This window comes from Salmo trutta, chromosome 32, assembly GCF_901001165.1.
Source record: "Salmo trutta chromosome 32, fSalTru1.1, whole genome shotgun sequence".
NCBI classification, from domain to species: Eukaryota; Metazoa; Chordata; class Actinopteri; order Salmoniformes; family Salmonidae; genus Salmo; species Salmo trutta.
Genome location: NC_042988.1, coordinates 21,105,223 through 21,123,002, shown reverse-complemented (window position 1 = coordinate 21,123,002; position 17,780 = coordinate 21,105,223). Strand labels below are relative to the sequence as shown.

The window sequence follows — 17,780 nt, the reverse complement described above, 5'->3', positions numbered from 1 at the left end:
CACAAAACAACTTCATCACTGTACATACAGTACCAGTCAAAAGTTTGGACACACCTACTGATTCAAGGGTTTTTCTTTATTTTCTACATTGTAGTATAATAGTGAAGACATCACAACTATGAAATAACACATATGGAATCATGTAGTAACCAAAAAAATTGTTAAACAAATCAAAATATATTTTATATTTGAGATTCTTCAAAGTAGCCACCCGTGGCATGTGTTATTTCATAGTTTTGATGTCTCCACATTTAATCTACAATGTAAAAAATAGTAAAAAGAAAGAAAAACCCTTGAATGAGTAGGTGTGTCCAAACTTTTGACTGGTACTGTATATCCACTGTCAATATGAGAGGAATGTATATTAACAATCGACACGGAGAATAACAACAGACTTGGAAAATAAATACTACACATTGTCCAGTTCCCTATAATGTAAGTAAGACTGTATATCCAATGAAGGGAACAAGACACAGTAAAAAGCAGCTGAAATTCTCTGTTCCTGTAAAAAGCGGCTGACATACTATGTTCCTGTAAAAAGCGGCTGAAATACTATGTTCCTGTAAAAAGCGGCTGAAATACTATGTTCCTGTAAAAAGCGGCTGAAATACTATGTTCCTGTAAAAAGCGGCTGAAATACTATGTTCCTGTAAAAAGCGGCTGAAATACTATGTTCCTGTAAAAAGCGGCTGAAATACTATGTTCCTGTAAAAAACGGCTGACATACTATGTTGCTGTAAAAAGCTGAAAAGCCTTAAGGGGGGTAATTCTAATGCTCTGAAATGGCCTGGAAGTTTCCATAAATGTTGTGTGCCATCTCCCAAGTGGTGTGTGTGAGAGAGAGATGGGGAGCCCCAGCCGTCAGAGCTCCCAGCTCTAGTCACATCAACTAAATGTGTCTGGTGTAAGGGGAATGATACCAGAAGTCTGATAGGTGGAGATGCAGAAATGGGTCAGAGAATGTTCCTAATTCAGCCACTGATTTGCCACTTGCTCTATGGGCAATTAGTAGAGAAATGAAAGTAAAGGTGTATGTGTTGCCGTGACCAATAAAACAAGCAATGCATCTCAGCTCACCTCAAGAGGCCTAAGCTTTTTAGACTCTCCACACTAAAAACGGTATTGTCATGAAAACAATCATTTGCTTGCCAAAATGCAAACATAAAAACATTAGAATGTATTTCCCTTTGTAAACAATTCTTTGTAACATGGCCAAAGGGATTGTAAATAAATGTTTCAAAACAGAGGGTGGACCCTGCCTGTTATTCACATATTCTGATGTCTGTCGCCACAATATTACCTGACTCTCTCAATAACCACTGGTGTTGTTGATTATTAAGCCATGTCAGTGGCCCACAATCACCTCAGAGAGATGGCAGGCAGTATGGACAGGGATATCTAAACACTTGATTTACCATATCATTGCTGTCCGTAATGCATGGCTGAGTAGGGAGAAGCTTCCAAATGACACCCTGTGGAAGAGGGGTAGTGAGGCATTGGAATGAAAATGACAGCTATCTGCCTCCCATCCAGACTTGTATCCCTCTGGCTGTCAGAAATGAACACAGTTCTGCAGCTACAACTTATTCTAATGATCGTAACACCAAGAATTAGAGTCCAGGAAATTAGCAACTCGTTACAATCCTTTCCAGAAATAGCTGGGGGAAAACAATAATGACAGAGTCTTCGTGTTCTCTGACTGACTGTGAAACAGTCTAAGTTTTGCTATTCAGCTAAGGAGACACAAATCCAACCCCACACACACTGACATTAGTCCACCATACAAGGTAAACATGTAAATTGCAGGTCTTGATTAATTCCTCCAGATTCCACTTTACAGAGTGGCTGGGTTTCTAATGTTGGAGTGTTCTTCAGATGCAGTGAGATTGCACTAGTCAGCAGCCAGAGTAATTGCTTCCCTTTGCTAGAGCCGAAGTTTCAGGAGGCTGTCAGACACAAAATGGCTCCTGCATTCAAACGGTTTTCAGCTGAATTATGTCTGCCTCTAAATTATAAGATTTTTTTGTGATTGCGCAGCAGACGGGAATATTGTCAACACATTGCCTTTTTAAAGGGAGATGGACAGCCTCTGTGGGAGAGGAAATGTAATTGCAGGGGGAGACAGGGAGAGCAGTTCTGTAAATGGCATGGTATAAGCAGAGATAATGGTAGCTAAAAGATGAGATGTTATCCACCTCAAAATTCAATGTAACTTATTTTTATACTATCAAACTAGTTGAGTTTGTTGAATAGTTGAATTTTACCCAGATCTGGTCCATACAGCACGTTTGTCAATGATGTGCATTCTGTACACAAAATCTTATTGTTAACATATTAACCTGATTGCACAATTTCCAGGCTAAGTTGTATAGATCTATGTAGATGAAGGATGACAGTGTTTGTGTGACTCAACTGTGGTTGATTTAGATGCTTTGCTGTGTGGACTTCTGAATGTGTTCGTGCTCACAGCTGTTCTAGCGGGGCTTTGCGATAAACAGCAGAAAGGCTTAGACTGCTACTGTATAAACAGTGTGAATAAACAGACAACACACACCTGCAAATAAAAAGCTATCGATTCTGCTTTTGTTTGCTCAACTGATTTAGTCGGAATTGCAAACTGGTGGAAACAGGCGGTAGAATGTTCCTCTGCAGTAGATTTGATAATGAGCAGAGTCTCTTTGTCAGCTGTCACTGCTTTAGACTAGAGCTTCATCAGTCAATTGTATAAAGGCTTACAAAAACAAAAGGGGTCTTCACTCAAGAGTGGATTCAATTCTCTTTACCTGCACCTCACTCAAGAATACATAGCACTAGTCAAGCCACTTGTTTGGATGTATGCCTGTGTGTGTGCATCCAAACAGCACCCAAACACAAGCCTTGTACACTTCACCGGACTGAAATGAATCTGATTGCCGTGTGGGCCTGCATAGTAACCCAAAGACCTACAGTAAAATCATACCATGTCTGGCATTCAAATAACTCAACTTGGACAGTTTGCATTTTTGTCGGGTAGTGTCATGTTTTACTATTGGAAATGAACACGTCAGGCTTAATTTCAAGCATGACTGCTCCTAAATGGGGTGATTTGCCCCCACTGTGGTCTACAGTTGCAAACTTTCACTCCCAAAATGGCAATGGCATGCCTCACCCTTCTGTGTGTGTGTGTGTGTGTGTGTGTGTGTATGTGTATATATATATATATATATATATATATATATATATATATATATATATATATGTGTATGTATATGTATGTATAGAGGGATTTGCTCTGTATTTTATTAAGGAAAGATATACTGTAGCAAAGTCAGCATGGTCAATCTAATACACCCCCACAAGGGAAGTAAAGGAGCTGCGAGACATTCGCTCACCTTGAAAAGCTAGAGAAGTAATTTAACCTCACCATGGCTCAAGCAGTGGCATACCTACCTTCCCTGGGGGCAACAGTAGATTTAACAATATACAGCTTTCTATTCTATTTTCTATTATGACACACGTAGTGTATTTGACAGCATCTCACTGTTCTAAATACTGTGGCTTCATCTGTGTATAGTGCCTTGTGTCATGTAAAAATCTTCCCTGCGTGAAAAAGTTCCCAATCGTTCTGATTGCGACGTCATGTTGTAACATTCCGTACAGCGTCAAAATGTTCCCAGTTTAAGAATTAAAAGGCTGAGCTCGTTCAGATGTCTCTCTAACACACCCATGACACCTTGCAGCAGTTCAGACAGGTGGAACTCATCCCACTCATCCCATCTAACCCACTGAAAAGTGGCATTTATAACCTTCAATATCACCTTTAATGTAATTGTATTAGTCACATGCGTCGTAAACAGCAGGTGTGGACAACAGTGAAATGCTTACTTCCCAACAACGCAGAGAGAAAGAAAATAGTGAAATAATAGAAAAGTAAAACACGTAATAATAAAAGTAATAATAAATACACAATGAGTGACAACTTGGCTATATACACGATACCAGTACCGAGTCGATGTGCAGGGGTACAAGGTAACTGAGGTAGATATTTAAATATAACTAGGATTAAAAAACCTAAACAGTAGCAGAAGCATATGTGTTAAGTCAAAGTTCATTGCAGATAGTTAAATAGTTAACCACATCGCTACCCGGACTAACTATTTATCAGTCTTATGGCTTGGGGGTAGAAGCTATTCAGGGTCCTGTTGTTTCCAAACTTGGTGCATCAGTACAGCTTGCAGTGCGGTAGCAGAGAGAACAGTCTATGACTTGGATGTCTTGAGTCTTTGACAATTTTTAGGGCTTTCCACTGACACCGCCTGGTATAGCGGTCCTGGATGGCAGCTAGCTCGGGTCCAGTGATGTACTGACCTGTAAGCACTACCCTCTGTAGCGCCTTATAGTCAGGTGCCAAGCAGTTGCAATACCAAGTGGTGATACAGCCAGTCAAGATGCTCTCAATGGTGCAGCTCTAGAACTTTCTAAGGATCTGAGGACCCATGCCAAATCTTTTCAGCCTCCTGAGGGGGAAGAGGTATTGTCGTGCCCTCGTCACGACTGGGTTGGTGTGTGTGAACCAGGATACATCCTTAGCTATGTGGACACCGAGGAACTTGAAGTTCTAGACGCGCTCCACTACAAACCCCGTTGATGTGAATGGGGGCGTGCTCGGCCCTCAATTTCCTGTAGTCCACAATCAGCTCCTTTGTCTTGCTGACATTGAGGGAGAGGTGGTTCTCCTGGCACCACAGTGCCAAGTCTCAAGCAACACTGAACCATGCATGAAAGCACCAGCTGTTCCAGACGACTGTGTGATCACTCTCTCCGTAGCCAATGTGAGTAAGACCTTTAAACAGGTTAACATTCAGGGGCAAAAGGGGCAAAAGGATTACCAGGATGCATACTCAGAGCATGTGCCGACCAGCTGGCAAGTGTGTTGAAACACTTGCCAGCTGCTTGAACATGTATGTATTACAGACTGGGTCAGAGAGTGGTTGAAAATGTCAGTGAAGACACTTGCCAGCTGGTCGGCACATGCTCTGAGTATGCATCCTGGTAATCCATTTGGCCCTGTGGCCTTGTGAATGTTAACCTGTTTAAAGGTCTTACTCACATTGGCTACGGAGAGAGTGATCACACAGTCTTCCGGAACAGCTGGTGCTCTCATGCATGGTTCAGTGTTGCTTGCCTCAAAGCAAGTATAGAAAGGCGTAGCGGGATTTCTCATAAGCATCCGGATTAGTGTCCCGCTCCTTGAAAGCGGCAGCTCTAGCTATTAGCTCATTGCGGATGTTGCCATTAATCCCTCTTTTGGTTGGGATATGTACCTACGTACATACGGTCACTGTGGGGACGTCATTGTGCACTTATTAATGAAGCCAGTGACTGATGTGGTAAACTTCTCAATGCCATCGGATAAATCCCGGAATATATTCCAGTCTGTGCTAGCAAAACAGTCCTGTAGCTTAGCAGCCGCTTCATCGACAATTTCCATATTGAGCGCATCACTGGTACTTCCTGTTTGAGTTCTTATTTAAAGCATGAATCAGGAGGATTGAGTTATGGTCAGATTAGCCAAATGGGGGGTGAAGGAGAGCTTTGTATGTGGAGTAAAGGTGATAGCTGTTTTGCCTAGTTGCACAAGTGATATGCTGGTAGAAATGAGGTAAGAGGGATTTCAGTTTTCCTGCATTAAAATCACTGGCCATTAGGAGCACCGCTTCTGGATGAGCATTTTCTTGTTTGCTTATGGTCCTATACAGCTTGTTAAGTGTCGTTTTAATACCAGCATTGGTTTGATGTGGTAAATAGACTGCTCCGAAAAATATAGGTGAAAACTCTCTTGGTGAATAGAGTTTACAGCTTATCATGAGGTATTCTTTTTTTCTCCTCAATTACGTGGTATCCAATTGGTAGTTACAGTCTTGTCTCATCGCTGTAACTCCCGCACGGACTCGGGAGAGGCGAAGGTCGAGAGCCATGCGTCCTCCGAAACACAATGCACATCCAACCCGGAAGCCAGCCGCACCAATGTGTCGGAGGAAACACCGTACACCTGGCGACCTGGTCAGCGTGCACTGTGCCTGGCCCGCCACAAGAGTCGCTAGTGCGCGATGAGACAAGGATATCCCTGCCAGCCAAACCCTCCCTAACACGGACGACGCTGGGCCAATTGTGCACCGTCCCATGGGCCTCCCGGTCGCGGCCGGCTGCAACAGAGCCTGGGCTCGAACCCAGAATCTCTGGTGGCACAGCTAGCACTGTGATGCAGTTCAGCCACAACTCCGAGAAAGACCATATATTACAGTTCTTCAGGTCCCATTGATAGTATAGTCTCGAACGGAACTCGTCCAGTTTGTTCTCCAGTGATTGTACGTTCGCCAATAGAACGGTGGTACTGTATTTATTAGAACGTATAAAACAATGATTTAAGGGATAGATCAGATAAAAGAAGTGGTGTGATAATGTGAGAACAAATGTTTAATAATTACAAAGTGCATTATGTGACTCCATGAGGCAGTATTGCACACAAATGCACTAAATCTGCTGTGTTCAGGGCTTTAATTGGATATATGCAAATCCCTGCAAACTTGGAGAGAACAAGGGGATTACATTTGCAGTTATGGAGCTGAAAATGAGCAGCAGTTGAATAAAAAGCAACGCATGCACGCATGTGCACACGAACAAACACACACACACACACACTGAGTCTGACGCACACACTAGAGGAAAGACATCTGGGGCTGACTGTCCTGCTGTGTGTTCGGCAGGAGTGGGAGAGAGTAGGTGAAGAAAGGGGGAGAGAGGGAGAGAGAAGGAGCGGAAGAAGGAAGGAGGGGATGATGGACTGGCACCCCATGAGAAAAGAACCAGCTACATGCACCAGGCCATCTTGGTGTATCCCACTGAGTGGACTGGCCACCTGCACCGTGCTGCCAGATATCAGAGAGAGAATCTTATACTGTAGCTGAGCAGAAGTCTATCTCACAGAGAGGAGGAAGTCAGACGGTGAGGAGAATTGGCCGTGGCAGATGCCGTGCCACATTCATAGGAAGGAGGCCGGGGTGGGGCCATGGGGTGCAGAGGGCTCAGTGTGGAAGAAAAGAAACGGGCAGACAGAGGGTAGTCACAGCGTGGAGACCTGCTTGGCAGAATAGAGCCAGGCATAGTAATGAGCCAGTTGAGAGAGTTGGGCATAAGAGACTGAGACGCTGCCTCCGTCAACAACAAAAGCACAGCTTCCTCTTAATGTGGAACACCCACTTGTTATGCTATTTCCGCACTTTTATTCACTGATTGCTTATTGTTAGTGTTGAATGTCGACCGCCCACTTTTTGGCTCTGTACAGTCAGTCATGTGAGTCAAAACCTCAATGTGGAGAAGATTGAGTGGCGCTAGCAGATACTACTGCAGCTACTGAGAACTGTGTTTGGGCTCTCCTGCTCCATGTCTACTGCAGGATATATACAGTATATAACGGGTGTTCATATTTGGTCCTATTTTTCAAAATACAGCGTGTCCAATTAAATGTCACAATATTCAAGTGGAACAAATCAAAGAGCAATGTTACAATGTAAACTCAGCAAAAAAATAAATGTCCTCTCACTGTCAACTGCGTTTATTTTCAGCAAACTTAACAAGTGTAAATATTTGTATGAACATAAGTTCAACAACTGAGACATTAACTGAACAAGTTCCACAGACATGTGACTAACAGAAATGGAATAATGTGTCCCTGAACAAAGGGGGGGGTCAAAATCAAAAGTAACAGTCAGTATCTGGTGTGGCCACCAGCTGCATTAAGTAATGCAGTGCATCTCCTCCTCATGGACTGCACCAGATTTGCCAGTTCTTGCTGTGAGATGTTACCCCATTCTTCCACCAAGGCACCTGCAAGTTCCCGGACATTTCTGGGGGGAATGGCCCTAGCCCTCACCCTCCAATCCAACATGTCCCAGACGTGCTCAATGGGATTGAGATCCGGGCTCTTCGCTGGCCATGGCAGAACACTGACATTCCTGTCTTGCAGGAAATCACACACAGAACGAGCAGTATGACTGGTGGCATTGTCAAGCTGGAGGGTCATGTCAGGATGAGCCTGCAGGAAGGTTACCACATGAGGGAGCAGGATGTCTTCCCTCTAACGCACAGTGTTGAGATTGCCTGCAATGACAACAAGCTCAGTCCGATGATGCTGACACACACCATCCCAGACCATGACGGACCCTCCACCTCCAAATCGATCCCGCTCCAGATTACAGCCCTCGGTGTAATGCCTCCTTGCAGCATGTCTAAGGCATGTTCACGCAGATGAGCAGGGACCCTGGGCATCTTTCTTTTGGTGTTTTTCCAGAGTCAGTAGAAAGGCCTCTTTAGTATCCTAAGTTTTCATAACTGTGACCTTAATTGCCTACCGTCTGTAAACTTTAGTGTCTTAACGACCGTTCCACAGGTGTATGTTGATGAATTGTTTATGGTTCAGTGAACAAGCATGGGAAACAGTGTTTAAACCCTTTACAATTAAGATCTGTGAAGTTATTTGGATTCATACGAATTATCTTTGAAAGACAGGGTCCTGAAAAAAGGACGTTTCTTTTTGCTGAGTTTACAATACAGCCTACAGTAGAGGAAACTAGCAACGATTGCAATATCTTCCATCCATATGTTGTTTACTGTAGCGATTCAAACTGGATGAAAATTGACATGCAACACTGTCAAAAACGCACCATGTAGTCCTTTGGTCTCAATCTTATTTAGGCATCACGCTACGACTCTTGATGAAGTTGAATCCCTCTCGCTGCAGCTAAATCATGTCACATGATTCTATCATGTTATCGTGCCGTGACCCAAATGCTTTGATCACTGCAAGCGATAAAAATCTGCTCTCAACTCTGATTCTGTAAAAGTGCTGCGCACTGCAACATATTGTAAACACACAGCAGTCTATTTTTAACAGAGCTGCTTTAGTTTGGCTTTTCAAAGCCGAGAAACAAAAACACATCGTTGGAAAGGCTGGAGGGTGAGAGAGCGCAGTAGCACTTGCAGGCACACACAACAGCCCCCATTCTGGAAGCCTAATCAGCCTCAAAGGGAGATTTGATGGGGGTAAAACGACAGGGAGAGTTATGTTTCTTAGTGCCTCCTTCCCATACACATAGTGGCTGTGCTCTTATCGATGCTACCTCTGATTCCAGATCAGTTTGAACCCACTCGTCATTTATTGCACGGCTCTATCACGCTTCTGATTGGACTCGTGCTGAGGGTTCAAATTATGTATGTTCCTCATATTGTGGAATCACCCCCTCCCTTTCCCTCTCTGGTCTCAGAGGGTGGAGGACAAAGTCTGTGTGGGTGGAGACAGACAGAGCTGCTGGAGCAGGGGGGTTCTCAGTATTCTCCTGGCCCTGTCGTCACTGCAGAGCCAGCCAGCCAGCTCTGTCAGGCTGTTATCACCTCCCTCTCTCCACTCATCCTTTCTCCTCGTCAGGTGTTGATAAGCCATGCTCTGGTGCTGGCTAATTACTCACGTCGCACTGGGAGGAACAGGGGTGAGATCCCCTAGAGGAAGTGACAGCTGTCTGCACTGCTCGGCTAACCGCCGCCGGGCACCTTTTAGCACATGTGATGTTGTTCCCAACAAATATGATGTCACAACCACTGAGGCTCCCCCTTCAATTAACCTCACCTCCCTTGACAAAGACTGGAGGCTCATCCCTTCCTCCCATCCCCACTCTCAGCCTAGTGACTCATCTGGCCGTCAAGGCAACACAGCAGAGGAAGAGGGTGACCAATAATGGGATGTTTCCATTTTTGAAATGTTAGTCATTTAGCAGACGCTCTTATCCAGAGTGACTTACACTGTAACGTAGAAAAACACACTGCACCATCCCAACTACTACCACAACTTGACCAACCGCAACAGAAAAATGGGCTTACATTAATCATGAAAATGTACAGATGAAACAGTCCTTGGAGAATGTCTTTTCAAGCTGTTTTTCTGTGCGAAGGTGGACTTGATGAATCTGGCTGCAAGCAGAGAAGCGTCCTCCTCTCTGTCCAGAAATATCACAAAAAATATACCAAAGCAGCTTAGTAAAGCATCTGCAAGCGACGTGAGCCAGAAGCTTATACCGAGAAAAAAGACACTCGGCTAAAGTAGCGAGTGGAACGGAGACGTCTGAATAAAAAAAGATTGTATGAAAAAAAGAGAGCCAGAGGACTAGTCCATAAAGCTGGCAGAAATGAGAAATAATTACAACCACTCAAGCAAACTGCTTGGTTTCATCCAAACCACCAGGTACTGTAGCTACCACTAATCTATATCTAACTTAGAGTAGTAGTAGCTACAGTATCTGGTGGTTTGGATGAAACCAAGCAACCCATGATCTGCAAAACAACAATATCAACCATCGTCCTCTCGTAACAGCCGCTGTAGACCATGGGATATTAGGATGACATGTTTCCCAGGCTGAGTGGGGGAGATAGGAGGATGAAATCTAAATAGATACAACCCTGGGGGAATCTGTGGGAGTGCAACCCATATAGCAATCTGTCAACTTAATAGTGTGTGTGTGTGTGTGTGTGTGTGTGTGTGTGTGTGTGTGTGTGTGTGTGTGTGTGTGTGTGTGTGTGAGAGAGTGAGAGAGTGAGTGAGTGAGTGAGTGAGTGAGTGAGTGAGTGAGTGAGTGAGTGAGTGAGTGAGAGAGAAATGTCTGATTTTCCTATTCATTAATGGTCCTGGAAAGGAATTTATTGGACATTCAGCATCTCTTTTATTAGCCAATTTGAGAAGATAGGGTCATAAAAAGAGTGGGAAATGTACTGCGTCTCTTTTCTCTGTGAGAAAAAGGGGGAAATGGTCTGTCTGATAAATCCAATAGGCTCCAATTTCAACCTTCTATTATATTTTCTCTAAGGCTGCACATTCCATTTCCTGACAAATAGAGAGCTGCATGGGCCTTACAGTAGACCATCACATTCACATATACCAATAAACAAACACACTAGAACACTCGAACACACGCACACACAAAGAGCATTTCAACCTTCGGAAACAGAGCCTAACTAGGCTTTAGCACAGCTCCAATTTGTTTCTGATTGACAATTACTGTCAGTCTCATGCGGTTTCATCAACATTCACAAGACACATTCCCTGTGGTGACTGAATGCAGTAATTCAATACTCCATGACACCAATTAGTGAGGTAAATAATAGCGTGGGCAGAAGAGGCAGAATCCCATCCGCTCTCACTGATCTCCAGTCTACCCTTATCAAAGCCGCTTTCTTCAAAACACCAATTTGAGATCACAGGGAAGCGCTAAGTCATCAGTGCAGCTCTAACTCTGACGCTTCCCCACAGTGAGGAATATGTGTTCAATAACAGAAGCCACACCATATGCTGCTGCCTGTCCAATTTCTCTCAGCCTCACATCTGCACTGGCAGGAATCGACAATATCCGATATCTCCAGTCTGACTTAAACACTGCAATTTTGACCAGGCCGGGTGAAAGTGGGAAAGGGTAAAAGATAAAAGGAGAGGCCGGGACTGGGTCCTCCAAGACGTTTATGGCATTTACTCCCAGATTGAACCATCTGCTCTCTTAACTCCAGCAGTCACACCTGGCCGATTTGAAAATCAATAGCGTTATCTTTTCAGATGGATAAATAAAGCCTTGGTTAGACCAGATGTTGCTCTGTGGCCCAGCCAGCCACTGCTACCAGTCTGGGGTCAGTGAGCTGGGAGAGGAACACATAAACACGGTCTGTCTGGGGTCATTGAGCTGGGGGAGGAACACAAACGCGGTCTGTCTGGGGTCATTGAGCTGGGGGAGGAACACAAACGCGGTCTGTCTGGGGTCAGTAAGCTGGGAGAGGAACACACACTGTCTGTCTGGGGTCAGTAAGCTGGGAGAGGAACACACACTGTCTGTCTGGGGTCAGTAAGCTGGGAGAGGAACACACACTGTCTGTCTGGGGTCAGTAAGCTGGGAGAGGAACACACACTGTCTGTCTGGCGGGAACTCCAGTCCACAGGGAGACAGGGGGCTTATCAGGGTGAGACCAAATGTGACCAAACACACTGTGTGGGAATGAACCCTGAGATGGGCTGCCCTATACATGGTTACACATCACCTAAAAAGGTAAGACGGTATAAATAGAGATGTGTTTATAAGATATGTATGACATGAGTGCCAGAGAAATAAGCTTGTTTGTTCAGCCAAATGTGTGTGCAAAAAACATCTCAAAGTGGGAAAAATATCATGATGTCACAACAAATCACATGACTCTCAATAAATATATGTCACAGGACTAGAGCATTCATGAGGGGATTAAGAATTGACAGAACAGTTAGAATGGCCACAGTACAGTTCTCCTGGAGCTATCCATGGTGCTGAAAAAGTCCTCTCTCATGCATGACTTTATATACTCTGAGCCAGAGGAAGAAGTTATGAACCACTAGACTCAGTCTGACCACTGTGATAGGTCCCATCCTTACATATAGATATAGACATAGATAGAATATGACATCATCTGACTCACCCCTGCAGCTCCTTCAGCGAGACAGAGATCTTGAGGTTGTGTCCCAGGACGTGCAGGGCTGTGAGGATGTCAGCCCACTGGACCATCTCCCCCAGAGGACCTCCCTTCAGGACCTTGGGGCTGAACACGTCCCCTGACTCCTCTGTCAGGAAGCCTACGTGCACCAGGATCTGAGAAACAAACGGAGGGTTGAGGGGTTGGAACCATAGGGTTGAAGAGTTTCCAGTCTCATTCTGATGAGCTCCCAACTAATAGGACTGATCCATGGTTCTTATCCATAGCTCTCTTTATTAGCTTCATTCATGTCTGTACATCTCAGATCACCCCAAACCACTGGTCCTGGAATAGAGATGAATGGAGATAAGAGAGATGAATTGCAACAAACTGAATATTTATGCTAAAAGACAGGAAGAGTAGTAATGCAAGCCATGAAACATTTGTCCCCAAGCAAATCTTGGAAAACACCATTTCTGAATCTGGAATCTGAATAATGATTGACCTGCTGAAGATAATTAATATGCCTAATGGTACAATTAGGTATAATTGGTATAATTGCTGATGGGAGAGGATGGGACTTCCAGCCTGTTAACTGTGTAATGAAATCAGACTGTGATTTCTCATCAGATGGCAGCCTTTAATTCTTCCCCAGTTACTTTTGACTCACAAAACTTTCTCATCTTACTTCTAAAGAGTAAAGTAGCTAACCACTCTGGGGTTCGTGCTCCAAACTAGTTTAACCATTCTGACTAAAGACGGGAGAAAAAGAAGGACACAGTGAAGGCAGCCAACACAGACCCATGGAATATTGCACAATGCAGGGAAATTGCTAGAGGACAAGATGACTGCACAGTGCACACTCAATACAAAGAGGGAAATCGATGACAATCAATTGCGATTTATTGCTCTGCATTCTTTAAGAGTGGACACAACATATGTCATCACAAATGTCTCGCCATGACCAGGCAGAAAGTACCTCAACAGGCCCTCTGCATCTATGATGCCAGTGAATCCTCATGTCACTGCAGTGCCAGGGTACTCATGCCAGCCACACAATACTTGTCACATTACCATAACTACATGAAATAATTCATTTTCAAATGACTACAAAAGGAATTGGAAGTTTAAAAAGTTGTCTACAGCAATTTTGCCTTTATGAAAGTACATTTCAGTGCAGTGTAGAAAAAAGACAGAAAAATCAAGGTTGCAAACAGAGGAGAGAGACAGGTGGGGTAGACGGCTGCTGTCTAGTTCCACTCCTCTGTGAAGTCTCCCTTCAATGAGTCTATTTCCATCGGCAGATTATCATTCTCTCATCTGCGTTTTCACAGCAGCACAGCAGTTCCTCCTCGTCTGTTTTCTAAACACTGTTCTGTTCTGTCAGAGACGCTGCAGCCAAGCCCAGAGGGGCCAGTTAATGGACAGTAACTATTACTGTTGAACACACCGTTAAAAAAGAACAAAGAGACTCTTCTTTTTGGAACCTGATCAAGGAACAGGCTTGGGAAGGATGCTGTGTGTTGACAGCGCTGGTGCTGGCTTATCCAAGCTAATAGTTCTCTAAAGAGAGACTGATGAAAAGAAGAATCCTATTTATATACGTTCTGAAAGCATCTCTTGGCCAAAGACCAGACTGGCCTGCTTTCCCAAAGCAAAGCAAACACCTATCAATCACTGCGTCTCATGTTCACTCAGGCGTGTGAAGTTATGAGCCTCTTTTTAACTAGAGAAGGATTAAAGGAGTGGGGTTTGCATAAAGAGAATGCTCGGAGTGGTAAACTCAAAGAATACTGCAGTCAAGCTATACCTTTCCCAGCCTTGGTTTTGTGAATAATTCAAGCTTCAAGTTTTTAACGCCGTGTGCACAAGCACAGTGAAATGCCTTTCTTGCAAGCTCCAAATCCAACAATGTAGTAATCAATGTAGCACTAAAAATAACAGGCTAGAACAGAAAACCATGAGAAATAAAAATAGAAAGAACACAGTTTATAAAGGGTCAGTTGCAATACCATATTTCCAATGTGCAGGGATACTGGAGGGATATAGATAGATATCGAGGTAAGATGACTAGACATCAGAATGATAGAGTAGCAGCAGCGCAAATTATGATTGTATGCGAGTATGTGTGCATGTTGTGTGTGTGTGTGTGTGTGTGTGTGTGTGTGTTGGAGTGTCAGTGTGCCTGAGTGTGTAGAGTCCTGTGAGTGTGCATAGGTATCAGTCTTGATGCCCTGGTACCGCTTGCCGTGCAGAAGCAGAGAGAACAGTTTATGGCTTGGCTGGCTGGAGTCTTTAATGATATTCCAAGCCTTTTTTTCATACTGCCTGATATAGAGGTTCTGGATGGCAGCGAGCTCGGCCCCAGTGATGTACTGGGCTATCCGAATCACCCTCTGTAGCGCCATGGCATAGATGGCGGTGCTGTTTCCATACCACCTTACCTCTGATGCAGCTAGTCAAGATGCTCTCAATGGTGCAGCTGTAGAACGTTTTGAGGATCTATCATGAGGGCCCATGCCAAACCTTTTCAACCTCCTCTCTTCTCTCAGCACATATCCAAGCTGCAGGCTAAGGTTAAATCTAGACTTGGTTTCCTCTATCGTAATCACTCCTCTTTCACCCCAGCTGCCAAACTAATCCTGATTCAGAGGACCATGCTAGATTACAGAGATGTAGTTTATAGAGTGGCAGGTAAGGGTGTTCTCGAGCGGCTAGATGTTCTTCGGCCATCAGATTTGCCACCAATGCTCCTTATAGGACACATCACTGCACTCTATACTGTTCTGTAAACTGGTCATCTCGGTATACCCATCGACAAGACCCACTGGTTGAAGCTTATTTATAAAAGCCTGTTAGGCCTCACTCCCCCCTATCTGAGATATCTACTGCATCTCTTATCCTCCACATTCAACACCCGTTCTGCCAGTCACATTCTGTTAAAGGTCCCCAAAGCACACACATCCCTGGGTCACTCCTCTTTTCAGTTCGCTGCAGCTAGCGACCGGAAAGAGCTGCAACAAACACTCAAACTGGACAGTTTTATCTCAATCTCTACATTCAAAACCTCAATCATGGACACTCTTACTGACACTTGTGGCTGCTTTGTCTTCTTTGCCTAACAAAGTTGGTGCTGCTAATATGTTGTGCTGCTGCAATGTTGTTGCTATGTTGTGTTGTCATGTTTTTTTCCCCTTTATTTAACTAGGCAAGTCAGTTAAGAAAAAAAAAGTATTTACAATGACGGTCTACCGAGGAACAGTGGGTTAACTACCTTGTTCAGGGGCATAACAACATATGTTTACCTTGTCAGCTCGGGGATTCGATCCAGCAACCTTTTGGGTACTGGCCCAACGCTCTAACCACTAGGCTACCTGCCGCCCGTGCTGTTCTGCTACCATGTTGTGTTGTTACCATGTTGTGTTGTTACCATGTTGCGTTGTTACCATGTTGTGTTGTTACCATGTTGCGTTGTCACCATGTTGCGTTGCTACCATGTTGCGTTGTTACCATGTTGCGTTGTTACCATGTTGCGTTGTTACCATGTTGCGTTGCTACCATGTTGCGTTGTCACCATGTTGCGTTGTCACCATGTTGCGTTGCTACCATGTTGCGTTGCTACCATGTTGCGTTGCTACCATGTTGCGTTGCTACCATGTTGCGTTGCTACCATGTTGCGTTGTTACCATGTTGCGTTGTCACCATGTTGCGTTGTCACCATGTTGCGTTGTCACCATGTTGCGTTGCTACCATGTTGCGTTGCTACCATGTTGCATTGTGTTGTCATGTTGTGTTGCTACCATGTGTTGTCATGTTGTGTTGCTACCATGTTGTGTTGCTACCATTTTGTGTTGCTACCATGTTGTGTTGTCATGTTGTGTTGCTACCATGTTGTGTATCTACCATGTTGTGTTGTTACCATGTTGTGTTGTCGTGTTGCTACCATTGTGTTGTCATGTTGCCATGTTGTGTTGCTGCCATGTTGTGTTGCTGCCATGTTGTGTTGCTGCCATGTTGTGTTGCTGCCATGTTGTGTTGCTGCCATGTTGTGTTGCTGCCATGTTGTGTTATCTTAGGTCTCTCTTTATGTAGTGTTGTGATGTCTCTCTTGTCGTGATGTGTGTTTTGTCCCCGCAGGAGGCCTTTTGAATCTTGGTAATCCGTCATTGTAAATAAGAATTTGTTCTTAATTGACTTGCCTAGTTAAATATAGATTCAATAAAAATATGTAAATAAAAAGGGTGGAAGAGGAAATGTTGCGCCTTCTTCACGACTGTGCATGTGTGAATGGACCATTTTAAAGTCCTTAGTGGTTGGACACAGAGGAACCTGAAGCTCTCAACCCGCTCCACTGCAACCCCATCAATGTGTTGATCAGCTCCTTGGTCTTACTGTCGTTGAGGGAGAGATTGTTGTCCCGGCACCACACTGCCAGGTCACTGACCTCCTCCCTGTAGTCTGTCTCATCGTCGCCAGTGATCAGGCCTACCAACGTTGTGTCGTCAGCAAACTTGATGATGGTGTTGGAGTCGTGCATGGCCACGCAGTCGTGGGTGAACAGGTAGCACACACCCGTGTGGGGCCCCCATGTTGAGGGTCAGCATGGTAGAGGTGATGTTGCCTACCCTCAACACCTGGGGGCGGCCCGTCAGGAAGTCCAGGATCTAGTTGCAGAGGGAGGTGTTCAGTCTCAGGGTCCTTAGCTTGGTGACAAACCTTTAGTGGACAATGTTGAACACTGAGCTGTAGTCAGTGAACAGCATTCTCAGTAGTCATTATGGCTTGAAGCCTTAGTTCTTGGGAACAGGAATGATGATCATGAATATGCCTGCCAGCTGATCTGCGCATCCTCTGAGAACATGCCCTTGAATACTGTCTGGCCCCGCGTCCTTGAGAGTGTTGACCTGATTAAAGATCTTACTCACGTTGGCCTCGGAGAGCGAGAAAACCCAGTTCTCTGGGTTGGTGGAGGCCCTCACGCATGAAACGGTGTTGTTATGGTCGAAGCGTGCATAAAAAGTTCGTCTGGAAGAGTTCGTCTGGAAGAGAGGCATCGTTGGACAGAGCACGTCTTCCTTTGTAATCCGTAATGGACTGTAGCCCCGGGTGTCGGAGCCTGTGTAGTATTATTCCACCTTTTACCTTATTGTCCTTCTGATATTTTGCGTAGCGGGACTTCTTGTACTTGTTCCTTTCCTCAGCCGTAGCCTCAGGGTTGTCTGCGATAGCCCTGTGTGCGGTATTCTTTGTCCCCTATCCTTTCTCTTAGC

At 44.6% G+C, this 17,780-nt stretch overlaps 1 protein-coding gene across 3 annotated transcripts in view; it reads right to left on the bottom strand.

Annotated features, from left to right (window-relative positions):
- The window catches only part of LOC115171395 (alpha-1,6-mannosylglycoprotein 6-beta-N-acetylglucosaminyltransferase B), a 150,434-nt gene that overhangs the window by 21,030 nt on the left and 111,624 nt on the right, over nt 1-17,780 (bottom strand). For all 3 annotated transcript variants that reach the window (XM_029728163.1, XM_029728164.1, XM_029728165.1), the window contains one exon: nt 12,517-12,686. In XM_029728163.1, the coding sequence (XP_029584023.1) occupies nt 12,517-12,686 (170 nt within the window). The remainder of the gene's footprint in view (nt 1-12,516; nt 12,687-17,780) is intronic.